Here is a 14676-nt window from a genome sequence, read left to right on the forward strand (position 1 = left end):
TTAATCAGAGAGGGCATAAGAAAAAGAAAGCAATTTATCAACAAGGAACGGATTATTTAAACCCTTATAAGGGTAAAGAAACAGGTCTGTCAGTAAATTTACTAGTATTGACAGGAAATTCCATGTTGACTGGTTCAAGGCTACATTCCTGGGGAGGGTGCTCGATTCAACACAGATATTCTAACTCCAATTTTTCTTTCCACTGTAAAGAAAAATTTTCTCAATTGGGAAAGGATTTGGCGCTCCTTTCAGGAGTGTCTGGATTTTAAGAGGATAAGACAATCACTTTACAGTGAGAAAACTGGGCCGACATCATCTTAATCAAAGGATCAAGGTTAATATTACTAGTAATGGAATATGAACATTTCTACAGGCAGGCTTTGGAGTCACAGTCCAGAATCCCAGTTTGCAGTCTTGCTACTGAATAGCCTCAAATTAATCACTCTGAGTCTTCATTTTATTATCTACAAAATAGAAATAAGGGATGCCTGGGTGGCTTAGTGGTTGGGCGGCTGCCTTCAGCTCAGGTCATGATCCCGGGATCGAATCCCACATTGGGCTTCTGCGGGGAGCCTGCTTTTCCCTCTGCCTGTGTCTCTACCTCTCTCTCTGTGTCTCTCATGAATAAATAAATCTTTAAAATAAAATAAAAATAGAAATAATCATCCTAGAGAGTGGCCAGGAAGACTAAACAGTTACATGTGGCATATCTAACAATGTTTGGGAGATGGTAATAAATGATGACAGTTGGCCTGGGGACTAAGTGAATATGGGTGTAGTGCTGGTTCCTAGGATAGGGAAGACAGACGAGCAGGTCTGAATTAGAAATGAGGAAAAAGTATGAATGTTTTCAGTGATTGGTATGTGTAACTGCAAATTCTCAAGGTCCTGCCCTGTGGCGTGCTTTGACAAAACCCTCTTGCCCACAGCAGCTTTGCTTAATGGAAATCTAAACAATGGACGAACATTGTCTTTCTGAGGTCTCCACTGAAGACCCTCCTCTCCTTGCCAACCATCAAGATTCCCTGGAATCCTCTCCAAAAATGTCCTAACCATAAAGGAGCCCTACACACACATAGGAATTGGTAACTGAAATGGGCTGGAGCTGACAGCAATTTCTGTTCTACAGTTACATAATAGGAGACATTTAAAGTCCAGCGAACATGGGATCCCTGGGTGGCACAGCGGTTTGGCACCTGCCTTTGGCCCAGGGCGCGATCCTGGAGACCCTGGATCGAATCCCACATCGGGGTCCCGGTGCATGGAGCCTGCTCCTCCCTCTGCCTGTGTCTCTGCCTCTCTCTCTCTCTCTCTGTGACTATCATAAATAAAAAATTAAAAAAAAAAAAAAAAGTCCAGCGAACAGGGGCAGCCCCGGGCGTGATCCTGGAGACCCTGGATCGAATCCCATATCAGACTCTCTGCATGGAGCCTGCTTCTCCCTCTGCCTGTATCTCTGTCTCTATGAATAAATAAATAAAATCTTAAAAAAAAAAAAAAAGTCCAGCGAACAGCAGTCAGCCACAGCTGAGTCTTGTTTGATGTTTGTATTACAGTTTGGGGCCAGAAAGCCAGATGATAAGAACTATTTCCCATGGACGATTCTCTCATGATGGGAGGGACTGGTCTTGACTGGTCTCCCCCCCGCCACCCCATTTTTTAGCCACACTGAAACTAGATCTTTCTAGCTGCTCATATAAAGCATTAAATAGGACAGGGTCTACTTCTCAGGATCTGGGAGGGATCTGCAGTTTATGTCCTCTAGTCACTGTTAACTCAGCATTAAAAAAAAAAAATCTCAATCCCCTTAGCCTTTTACCACTGGTTCGTTCTATTTTAAATATGAGAGCATGATCACCTGGTTTCCTAGTAAGAAGCTAGTCTACTGAAGCTAGTGAAGCTACTGAAGCAGTCTACTGAAGCTAGTGAGCAGGACGGTTTTTTGAGGTCAGTCTTGGTAGTAAGCTGGTGGTTCTCTATTCAGCACCTGTGCTGGAGTCCTGTTTTAGAGCACCTTTAGTTGTCTTAGAAAAGCAGATGTCTTCATTTTGGTTCTCTTCAATATAGGTGATAAGTCCAGTCTCATCTCAGTGGGTCTTTCTTGTTTGTTTTTGTTTTTTTACCTACTCCACAGTATAGACAGGTTATAACCTGCCCACTTAGAAAAGCAGAGAGGCAGAAATCTATGAGACTTAATCATACAGAAAGAAGGCTTCACTGCAGGTAGGGAAAACCTCCTTACTCAAGACTAACAGAACAGTGTGCAAATAAAGGACCAAAAAAGTTTAATTATAAACACATCTTACATCTTTTAAGGAAATGCAAGTGAGGCAGCCCTGTGAAGGACCTTTATAAGAGCACTTGACTCCCTGTGATAATTGTAGAGTTACCTGAGTATTTGAAATTACAGTTCAAGAAAACAAAGGAACTCCAATACAGTAATATACAATCCAGTGCTGCCATTCCGTTTTTAGTAAATGAAAGCATAGCATATATACAAATAGTTTCGTAAATAACTTTAAAAGAAAAACAAAAAATAAGGGGGGGCTGGAGATACCAACAATATTAAGTAGAAGTAATTACCCTAAGGGAGTTCAGATGGAGTTACATCCAAAACAAGGAAGGATATAGAAATAGAGAAGTCTAAAGTCCATGAGTCATCCCTGATACCGTTTTAGATTATTAACAAGATATATAAAAAGTGGCAGAGTGGGCTTGACTAAAATAGTTCATTTAGGATGAGATCTTTGTGGGCAAGTGAGCCATTTTTCACTTAAATTTCTGATGCATTGACATTAGTATGTCAATCTCTTGATGAAACATTAACACCTGAATTTTAAATAGAGTTATTGTAAGTCTTATGAAATAACATTCTTCTGCACTCTGATATAAGATCATAAAAGACAGAGCAGAAATTTATTATTATGAGCTGCTGGATCAGTTTTATTTTTATTTATTTATTTTTGATCAGTTTTAAACCACTCTATCTGATGAAACGAGTGAGGTCCTTCCCTCCTGACCCAGGCTGTGAATGCTGCCTTCCCCAGTCTCCCAAAAGAGCAGAAGAATAAGGCAATTGCTCATTTTACTTTGTTTTTATTTCAACATAACATGCAGTAAAAAAAAAAAAAAAAAAAAAAAATTAACAGGATTTATTAGCATTTACAATGCTTACAAAGAAAAAGGACTCTAAAAGCAATTTAGTTCAGATTTAAGAAATCGCTCTAATTGAACACTTACAATAAATCTATTTCCAAATGTTCAGTTTGGACCAAATTTTAAAATAGCATTTGGTAGATATTTATGTCTGCTGTCTATTTGTAGTATTTTTATATAACCTCTGATTTTTGGGATATCCAGCCCCCATTTTCCTAACACAGCAGGGAAGACATATACATGTGGCCACTTAAATTAAAGGAAGAAATGGAATAGGGAGATCCCAGGCTGCAAAAATATATACAAGCATTTACCTTTTCCAGAACTAAACGTTTCTTCCATAAAAATATTAAATAGCCAAACCCTATAGAACTAGGGCCAGGGCTACTTCAAATATAACTATTCTGTATTTTAAAAATATAGGGCAGAAAGCCTTTTGGGTGATATTTATACATTTTCACACAATATTTCTAGGTCCCTAAAATGAATCATCAAGCATTATGTAGAACAAAAAAAAGTCTACTTTCTTACATTATTTAATTTCATCTCATAGATCTCTAGTAAATATTGTAGATAACTACATTTTATAATGAGAATTCACCTCAATAGTAAGTCTTTAGAGAAGGCTTAATCTCCACAGCCATATATTACCAAAGTTCAGATTTATATAATGAATGGATAGTTGGCAGACATTCGCTCTGTAAGACAAAGCAATAGCATTTTCCCCCTACCAACAAAAAGGCAGAGTCCCTACTTTGGAAACAACTAGGGCTTTTGGAGACCACACATTTCCTGGAGTATATGGAATAAAAAACTAAAGATAGGGTTGGGGAGAACCTATCTCCTCCCTTTACAATTTCTAAATGAGGCAACCCTTTCAATCACTTTAAATCTGCTTTATGATGGCAGTGTTTTAGAGCACAGATACACAAGTTTTAAAATGTTTTTGTTGTTGTTCCAGTATGTAAGAATACTTAGGGACAAAGGAAAACCATTTTCTTTCTCTATGGAACAGGGGTTTGCTACTCTCTTATTTTTGGCTCAGCGCTACTTGTTAAGGTTATGCTACAGAAACCTGCCAAAGTCCTGTTTCATGAGTTATGAGGCTTTCCTCAGGCTTCAGCTGTGATAGGCACTCAGCTGGCTGAGGCTTCATCCCACTGTCCATAAAGTCAAACCTTTGACAGCAGCCACCCAGACAGAATCTAAGCTAGGCCAAGTTAAAAGAATGAACTATAGAGATGTTCAAAAGTGCACTAATCAGATACTAATGGAGCAGTATGAAATTAAATAGTCATGGGAAAAACTTGTTAAAATTTTTAGAGTGAAGAGAATATCCAACTCAGGACAATGTAAAGAATGGAAAAGACTACTCTAAGGTGTCAGAGAAATAAGTTTGAAGACTTTAAATTCATACAGAGAATACATTTTTGTGGTTACTAGGCATGTATTGCTAGTAAATGTATTACTCCCTTCTTTTTAGCCAGTACCACAGCTCTCCCTCCCTAATGAAAATGTAACTTAGAGGATGTTTCACTGACCTCTCTCTTTGGACTGGGAAGTACTCTAGTTAGAACTTGAACTCTTAGCAATAATAAAATATAACTGAAGTTTCTGGATTATGATAAAATTATAGATGCGATTTATATATAGGAACATACAAAAATGGTCAATGATGGCCTTTGATGAATTTAGCTAAATTAATTCCAATTCTAGATTAACTTTTATAAAACCACTGAGAAGGAAGCACAGTGTTAATATTGTTTAAGTTTAGTATTTGCAAAGTAATTAAAACAATCAAACTTCCAAATGAAGAGAGTTAACAGTCATTTGCAGGCTGGGACCAACTTCTCCCTGAATTCAAAGTTAACAAAACTACTTTGTAGAGAGATTTAAGAGTCTCGCATCACTTTCCAAGGAAAATGATGCATGGATTCATGCTCCAGAAAGGAAAATCAACAGTCAGGTCAGGCTGATATGAGAGGGAGAGCACAAACCAGAAGTCTGTTCACATCTCCAAAAGCTGGACTAAGTTTGCACTGTTAACAAATACCTCTTATCAAAAGGCTTAAGATCTTACAGATTTCGTTTTCCAAGGGACTTCCCTGCATATCTGCAGAAATCTCTAAAAGAAAAAAATCTATTCCCAAGTGAGATTTTTGACACACATACAAAATTGTTGTTAAGGTAACAATCTAGTAGAATAAGACAAGGCAGATTTCATTGCTGTGTTAAATCTCATGTTAAGTAAGGTTTGACTAATCATTTGCAGATCTGATTTCTGGAAACATTGAGTAGAAATCCAGAATCACTGGGGAGATAAATCTCAATGATAACATTAATTTACTTACACTCAAATAACTCTCTAAACAGTCACAGCCCAATTTTACAACAAGATGTGCAACAAGCAGAGAAGGAAAAGGACAAACATTGCAAATAAATTCTTGTCCTTTGGTGACACAAGTTCTTGGAAGTTACTCTTGTCCAAATCCTTCTGTTTCTTCAATGGCAAATAAAAGCTTTTCCTTCAGCTGCTCATAGCTCTTGTATGGTGGCAGGTCCAGGCGATTAAAACTAAAAGTAAGAATTGTTAGCTTGAGAAAAGGAAATATATAAAGAATCATATGAGCAGTGTAGTATATAACAACACTGGTTTTAAAGTCAGGCAAAATTGAATTCAAATCCCAGCTCTGTCACTGGGCCTTTGAACAAGTGCTTTTACCTTTCTCAATTTTGCTTTCTTCTTTGGTAACATGGGAATAACAGTATTTACCTTCCAGGGTAGGGTGAAGAACCAACAGGTGTATATACAACACAGGGCCAAGAGTTAGTCCTCTCATACTCTACTATTCACCCTAATCTAGATTAGTGGTCAGCAAATTTTTTCGGTGAAGGGCTACATAGTAAGTATCCTACACTTTGTGGGCCACAGGTCTCTTATCAAAAGTTTTTTAAGTACAGATCTTCCTTGACTTATGATAGGGTAACATGTGGATAAACCTAAGATAAGTTGAAAATACCATTAAGCATTTTATTTATTTATTTTTATATTTATTTATTTATGATAGTCACAGAGAGAGAGAGAGAGGCAGAGATACAGGCAGAGGGAGAAGCAGGCTCCATGCACCGGGAGCCTGACATGGGATTCGATCCCGGGTCTCCAGGATCGCGCCCTGGGCCAAAGGCAGGTGCCAAACTGCTGCGCCACCCAGGGATCCCCCATTAAGCATTTTAATACATCTACCCTGCCAAATATAGCTTAGCTTAGTCTTCCTTAAATGTGTTAAGAACACCCTCATTAGCTTCCAGTTGGGCAAAAATCATTGAACACAATACCTTTTATAATAAATTATTGAATATCTCATGTAATTTATTGAATACTGTACTCAAAGTGGAAAAACAGAAGGTTGTATGGATATAGAATGGTTTAAATGTAGTAGTTGTTTATCCTCATGATTGCTGGCTGATTGGGAACTTCAGCTCACTGCCACTGCCCAGCATCACGAGAGAGTATCATATACATACTGCTAACTCAGGAAAAGATCAAACTCAAAATTCGAAGTACAGGGGATCCCTAGGTGGCTCAGCAGTTTAGTGCCTGCCTTCGGCCCAGGGTGTGATCCTGGAGTCCCGGGATCGAGTCCCACATTAGGCTCCCAGCATGGAGCCTGCTTCTCCCTCTGCCTGTGTCTCTGCCCCCTCCCCACCCCATGTCTCTCATGAATAAATAAAATTTAAAAATTCAAAGTACAGTTTCTACTGAACGCATATCACTTTCACACCACCGTAAAGTCAAGAAATCTTAAGTCTAACCATCTTAAATTGGGGACTGTTTACTACCTTAAGAAACAATTTTCTGCTTTAATATCTAATAATCTATTCCTACTGAATTTCTCTGTCATGTTCTTAGCTGTGAGGTTTTAAGGGGCATCTTCTAATTTGAGGTGATACTGTTATTACCTTTATAAGGTAGTGAATTTGCTATAAGGCTTTGGCCCCTCTGCTATATTTTAAGGATAAAGCCTAAGCAAATATTTGAGATCAGAAGTGCTATCCACAAAGGGAAAATAAATCTACAATTTTGACTTTTCTTACTTCTTGCAAATGAAAACACAGAACCTAACAAAATTACGAGGCTGGTTTTCATAGGTGACTGAGATAAAATGTTCACAGGAGTGTAATGGTACACAATCTATTCCAAGTTTGAGAAAAAGAGACAAGAGGTCAAATAAAAAATGTACATGTGTACAAGATTAATGTACAAAAATTAACTATATTTCTATACACTAGCAATTAATCTTAACAATCTACAATTAAGAAAATAATTTCATTTATAATAGCTTCAAAAAGATAAAACACTTTACTCCCCCCCATCCAAACTGATCTACACATTCAAAGCAATTTGTATCAAAATCCCAGCTGACCTCTTTGCAGAAACTGACAAACTTAACCTAAAATTCATATGGAAATCCAAAGGACTCAGAAGAGCCATAACCATCTTGAAAAAGTTGGAGAATTCATACCTCTTAATTGCAAAACTTATTACAAAGCTATTATAATCAAGACAGTATGGTACTGCCATTAAGTAAAGACATATAAATCAATGAAACAGAACTGGGAATCCAGAAATAAACCCATATATTTATGTCAACTGATTTTCAACAAATGTACCAATGTTATTTTTAAAAAACCACATGTATGTAATATGTACGAAAATATAAAGAAACAGACACTAGAACAAGTAAAAAGGGCAGATGGGGAAAATGAAGGAATATCTGGCAAGGTTAATGAAATGTCTCACAAAAGAAGTTCAAATATTGTTCATATTAGAATTCCAACACATTGTATGTGAATTAAAAATAGGGTTGTTTTTAGTTCTGTACATTATTGGAAACATGGTTAAACTACATTTATAATGAAAAAATATTTCTATTCTCTCAAAAGCTATCCAGGCTTGATTTCTCTCTGCTTTCAGCAAAGAATTCAATGTTTTCCTAAATCACATTAAAAAAAAAAAAAAAAAATCCAGGGGTAAGAAAAGGGACTGACTGCAAATGGGCATAAGGGACCATTCTGGAGTGATAGAAATAATCTATAATTAGTTGATAGTTACTACTCTGAAAATCTACTAAATATCACTGAATTTAAATGAGTAACTTTATGATCTTTAGTAGTTTTACTGTATATAAATTATGCCTCAATAAAGCTATTAAAAATTCAATACCATGGGGAAAGTATTTCATTTCTCATTTCCAACAGGCTTTACTATCAACAGGGTAACTGGAAAAGGCTATTTTCTCTACTCTTCTCTACTCTGATTTTACTTACCAGGTATGACTTCTGGGCAACCAATTTTCTTTCCCAACTTTTTCAATGCAGAATTTTTGTGGTCCATTGCTCCCTAAAACAGTAAAATCATCCACAGTTTGATACTCAATGGTTCACAAATTCTGACCCCCTCAATCCAGCAGCATTAGCGTAACTGGGGAACTTCTTAAGACCACAAATCCAGGGCTCCTGGGTGGCTCAGTCAGTTGAGCATCCTACTCTTGATTTCAGCTCAGTTCATGATGTCAGGGTTGTGAAACTGAGCCCCAAGTTGGGTTCCATGCTCAGTGTGGAGTCTGCTTGGGGTTCTCTCTCTCCCTCTGCCCTTCTCCCTGCTTGTGCACAATCTCTCTAAAATAAATGAAATCTTTTGGGCAGCCCGAGTGGCGCAGCGGTTTGGCGCCGCCTGCAGCCTGGGGTGTGATCCTAGGGACCCTGGATCGAGTCCTACGTCGGGCTCCCTGCATGGAGCCTGCTTCTCCCTCTGCCTGTGTCTCTGCCTCTCTCTCTCTGTGTCTATGAATAAATAAATAAAATCTTTAATAAATAAATGAATGAATGAATGAATGAAATCTTTCAAAGAAAAAAAAAAAGGAACCACAAATCCATGGGCCGTACCCAAAGCCTACGGAAGTGAATCAGAAACTTTGGGATAAGGCCCAGCGATAGGTGTTTGAACAAGCTTCCAGGTGATTCTGATGAGTGCTAAAGTTTGAGAACCATTTTGTTAATGTATGCCAAGAAGAAAATGCAGTTTTATCTGGCATCCTTTGCCAGAATAACAGAATGCTATAACTAAAATGCTTCACCTAATAATAGAATACTTAAGAAGCTTAATTTTAGCTTTTTTTTTTAAAGATTTTATTTATTTACTCATGAGAGACACACACACACACACACAGAGAGAGAGAGAGAGAGAGAGAGAGAGAGAGAGAGAGGCAGAGACACAGGCAAAGGGAGAAGCAGCTCTATGCAGGGAGCCTGATACGGAACTCGATCCCAGGACTCCAGGATCACACCCTGGGCCGAAGGCAGGCACTAAACTGCTGAGCCACCCAGGCAGGGATCCCCTAATTTTAGCTTTAAACACAATAGGGAAACTACAATCCACTCTCTTATACAATAAAACTTGATTTAAATATAAGATTGTTAAAACTTTATAAAATGTAAACAACCTAGTGAATTCAATATTAACAATGCTTGTGCTTATAGGTCCTGTAGAATCTTTATACACTTATACCCACTTCTTGCCTCTTCTCTCATTATCTTCTGTTGTAGACAGAGTGAATGGTGATCTTAAAGCACTGGTTTTCTAAAAGGTCACTACCAATCCCTAGAAAGCATTTTTTGGTTATCACAATGATTGGTGATGCTACTGGACTTTTTAATTAGTAGGGGCCAGGCAAATGAAATGTTCTGCATTGTGTGAGACAGTCATACTCAAGAATTTTCTCATGTCCCTCTTGACTAAACCCAGTACAAATATGAATTAGTACTTCTGATTTAATAACATCAAAGTGGGAATAATGGGCCAGGTGGCTCAGCTGTTTAGTGCCGCCTTCGGCCCAGGGCGTGATCCCGGAGACCCAGGATCGAGTCCTGCGTCAGGATTCCTGCATGGAGACTGTTTCTCCCTCTGCCTATGTCTCTGCCTCTCATGAATAAATAAATAAAATCTTTTTTTTTTTTTTAATAATAACATCATAGTGTTTACACAAGTAATTCTGTGAAAGGCCCAGTAGGAAATAGTCATTATAAAAAGGGAGAGTTAGGGACTCCTGGATGGCTCAGTGGTTTAGTGCCTGCCTTCTGCTCAGGGCATGATCTTGGGAGTCCTGGGATTGAGTCTTGCATCAGGCTCCCTACACGGAGCCTACTTCTCCTTCTGCCTATGTCTCTGATCTCGCTGTGTCTCTCATGAATAAATAAAATCTTTAAAAAATAAAAAAAAAAGGATAGTTAAAATGATTAATTAAGCACAAAATTATGTTAACTCACTCTGAACATTCCCTCATTACAGCATTTCTAACCACAAAGATGGAATGTTTTATTATTTTTAAAAAGATTTTATTTAAAATCTTTAGAAAAAAATAAACAAAAGATTTTATTTAGTTAGTTATTTTATTTGTTCATGAGAGACACACAGAGAGAGAGGCAGAGACACAGGCAGAGGGAGAAGCAGGCTCCATGCAGGAAGCCCGATGTGGGACTTGATCCCAGGATTCTGGGATCACACCCTGAGCCAAAGGCAGACGCTCAACTGCTGAGCCACCCAGGCATCCCAGATTTTACTTATTTATTCATGAGAGACACACAGAGAGAGGTAGAGACACAGGAAGAGGGAGAAGCAGGCTCCCTTTAGGGAGCCTGATGTGGGACTTGATCCCAGGACCCCAGGACCACGACCCAACCCAAAGGCTCAACCACTGAGCCACCCAGGTACTCCAGATGGAATATTTTAATAATGTTAATTAGCACATAACAGAAGAGTCTGCATTGCAGTCAAAAGACATAGAATCAAATATTAAAAGAGAAATAGTAAATGAAGGGATCTTAGTGAATTTCACTAATAAAAGCTATCCTGCAAATATGTCACATCATCTTAAATGCTTTTTAAAACTTTATAGAATGGTAAGACATCAATTTGTTGTTGTTTTTTTTTAAGACATCAAGTTGTATACATTATATACAATGAAATTATTTTGAGGTTGCCTGCTGTTTTTAATCTTATTCTGACACTGCCCCTAAACCACACAAATTCTATGTGGACTTTTGCACCTATGCTCCTATTTTCAACCCATTTCAACTTTTAAATAATACGGTCTCTGAGGACTTTGTATGTATCAGAGCCTTGGCCTATAGTGGGATTTCCATTTTTCTCCACTTTGATGATCTGTAATTTATTTGGACAGGTCTATTACCCCCACTTCATTTAGATTATTTTTCTTTCTTCTTTTTTTTTAAAGTAGGCTCCATGCCCAACATGGAGCCCAATGCAGGGTTTGAACTCACAATCCTGAGATCAAGACCTGAACTGAGATCAAGAGTTGGACACTTAACCAACAGAGCCACTTGGCATCCCTCCCCCTTTTTCTTATCATATTTAAGTCTATTATTTCTTGCTCTTTCTATCTGTTCTTTCATATTCCAGTGTTTATTATGCAGAAAGGTTTCTGGTCTAATCTTAAACCCGAGGAACAAGTATCTACTAACTGGTGTCTTCTAACAGTTGTACCCAAATATACATTTATTGAACTAAATGTTATTTCATTATAAGTCACTTCTTAAAAATGTTGGTGATAAATTTATGTGTTTTTTGAGATTGTAGGTACTTTCATATCTACCAATTTCTTTCTAAGATTTTATAGATATATTTATTTGAGAGAGGGAACACATGAATGGTGGGAAGGGGCCGATGAAGAGGGAGAAGCAGACTCCCCACTGAGCAGGGAACTTGACATGGGGCTCAACCCAAGCACCCTGGGATCATGACCTGAGCCAAAGGCAAATGCTTAACCGACTGAGCCACCCAGGCACCCCACATCTATACCAATTCCAGAATATTAATAGAGGATATTAAAAATATTTGTTATAGAGATGGGATGTTAGATCTGTCAAAGTAATGATGTGATGCATATACCATTCTTCTAACTTTCTCCTACACTAAGTGGAAGGTTAAACTAGATGGCCTCTAAAATTCTATGAACCACAATCTCCTCTCTGCCTTCTAGAGGTATCCTCCGTGTTATTTTAGACAGCTCTACCTAACCCCAAATATTATTTCCAAGAGCAGACCTAGTTCTCATCTCTTTAATAATAGGATTTCTAGTTTATACTGAAGCTTGTACCAATTTTTTCCTCATTTTGGTCATTACCTTACTTCCTGAAGCAGCAACATGGTTCTTCTTTATCAAACTAGAGAGCATTCTCAAAAGGTGCCCCTCCTCCAAAAACTTAGTAATAAACCTTCTCTGAAACCTCTCTAGTTCTGGGTTAAAAATCTCCTTTCTATATTGCTTCTGAGACACTGGAATATTTATTTCTCCTCTTTACTCTCTGGGCTCTAAATCCTTTAAGTCTGCCTCTAGTATATATTTCTGTCTCATCCCTCTGATGAGAGCATCAGCCCTCTATTCTTTGTATTCTATTTCTGCATGAGCCAATCTATTCTAATAGCTTCAAGTGTCACTGCTCTAATGACTCTATTTTCCCTTTCTACTCTTCCCTCTAAACTCATACTTTGGTAACATCTACTTAACTGCTCCTCTAGGGATCCCTGGGTGGCGCAGTGGTTTAGCACCTGCCTTTGGCCCAGGGCACGATCCTGGAGACCCGGGATCGAATCCCATGTCGGGCTCCCTATGCATGGAGCCTGCTTCTCCCTCTGCCTATGTCTCTGCCTCTCTCTTTCTCTCTCTCTCTGTGTGACTATCATAAATAAATAAAAAATTTAAATAAAATAAAATAAACTGCCCCTCTAGCTCTCTAGTTTTGTATGGGGTTGTCTGGCAGTCAGGAGGTTCTAAGCCACTCATTATCCTTCCTCAAAAACTGTAAACCATGTTCTTTACACTTTACAACTTCTCTATTTTTCCATTTTTCAAAACATGGTTTTATCCTTGACGTTCTTCCTTTATAGCTCATCTTCTAATCAAATCCTGTTTCTACCTTTGGAACTTCTCTAGCATTTATCCCTTCTTTTCCATCTGTACTTCCATCTCTTAAGATCAATTGCTCCAATATTTTCTTCTCTCCTCCCTTCAGGTTTCTCCTTTAATGCACGCTATACCTTGCTATCAAATCTTCCTAATATGCAGCTTCAGCAAGTTTTCCTCTCTTCAAAAGCTTCCACAGCTTCCAATACCTTCAGAGTAATGTCCAAACTCTTCTGGTCTGGCTTTTAGTCACTGTATCCAAAACTGCCTACTTAGTTCTTCAATTATAACTCTCTGCTTCAGCTGAAATAGGCTTATTGATCATAATTTCTATTCTCCTATGGTACCTGGCACAATGCTGGTGTTTAAGATTGGAATTTACTTAATTTATTATCAGTCGCAAAATTTATGATCAGTCATTTCCAAACAACACACATTTTGATCAGTGACTACTATGTGACAAGAACTATGCTAGGCTCCAGAAATAAAAGGATGAAGATACGGATCTGTATCTCAAGGAGCTCCAAGTACAACAGAGTGTTAAATGCATCATTAAAATATAGTATAATACAGGGGCATCTGTATTATGGGCTCAGTGGTTGAGCCCTTGGCTGAAGGCTCAGATTGTGGCTGAGCCTTTGGCTCACATTGTGATCCTGGGTTTGTCAGCCCTTGGCTGAGCCTTTGGCTCAGATTGTGATCCCAGGTCCTGAAATTGAGTTTCGCATCAGGTTCCCCACAGGGAGCCTGCTTCTCCCTCTGCCGATGCCTCTACCTCTCTGTGTGTTTCTCATGAATAAGTAAATAAAATATTAAAATATGTATATACACACACACACACACACACACACACATATATATATAATACAACCAACAGTCATAGGACACACTAAAATGTTTGTCAAGTGACTGAATGACCAAATAGATTTACATATAGAATATTGCTATCTTATGAAGTTAAAAGGTGGTATCTAGGGACACCTGGGTGGCTCAGTGGTTGAGTGTCTGCCTTTGGCTCAGGGTGTGATCCCAGAGTCCCGGGATCAGGTCCCACATCAGGCTTCGTGCATGGAGCCTGCTTCTCCCTCTGCCTGTGTCTCTGCCTCTTTCTCTCTCAATCTGCATCTCTCATGAATAAATAAATAAAATATTTAAAAAATAAAAGGTGGGATCTTAGACTTAGGGTTAAAAATTTCTAGAGGTGATCTTAAAAAAAAAAAAAAAGGGACACCCAGATGGCTTAGCGATTGAGCATCTGCCTTTGGCTCAGGGCGTGATCCTGGGATGCGGGATCAAGTCCCACATCGGGCTTTTTGCAGGAAGCCTGCTTCTCCCTCTGCCTGTGTCTCTGTGTCTCTCATGAATAACTAAATAAAATCTTAAAAAAAAAAAAAAAAAAAAAACTTTTCTAGAGGTGAAGACAACAAAGTGAATTAAAAGTTTACACAAATCCAGGTTAACTGTGACTGGTTAGGAATGTTTATTCTTGTCTTTGTTATTTCTGATAAGTTGTATACACATTGATTTGATATAACTG

The 14676-nt window shown here is 38.3% G+C and overlaps 1 protein-coding gene across 6 annotated transcripts in view; it reads right to left on the reverse strand.

The window, feature by feature from the left end:
- Positions 1 to 1804: 1804 nt before the first annotated feature.
- ITCH (itchy E3 ubiquitin protein ligase) overlaps positions 1805 to 14676 on the reverse strand; it is a 156752-nt gene continuing 143880 nt past the window's right edge. For 5 of the 6 annotated variants that reach the window (XM_041732262.1, XM_041732259.1, XM_041732261.1 and 2 more), the window contains 2 exons: positions 8485 to 8557; positions 1805 to 5730 (listed from right to left, as the gene is read on the reverse strand). In XM_041732262.1, the coding sequence (XP_041588196.1) occupies positions 5631 to 5730; positions 8485 to 8557 (173 nt within the window). In that variant the 3' untranslated portion in view covers positions 1805 to 5630. Of the gene's footprint in view, positions 5751 to 8484; positions 8558 to 14676 lie in introns of all 6 variants that reach the window. The other variant, XM_041732264.1, reaches the window with a different exon arrangement.

The sequence above is a fragment of the Vulpes lagopus genome, chromosome 18 (assembly GCF_018345385.1).
Source record: "Vulpes lagopus strain Blue_001 chromosome 18, ASM1834538v1, whole genome shotgun sequence".
Lineage (NCBI taxonomy): Eukaryota > Metazoa > Chordata > Mammalia > Carnivora > Canidae > Vulpes > Vulpes lagopus.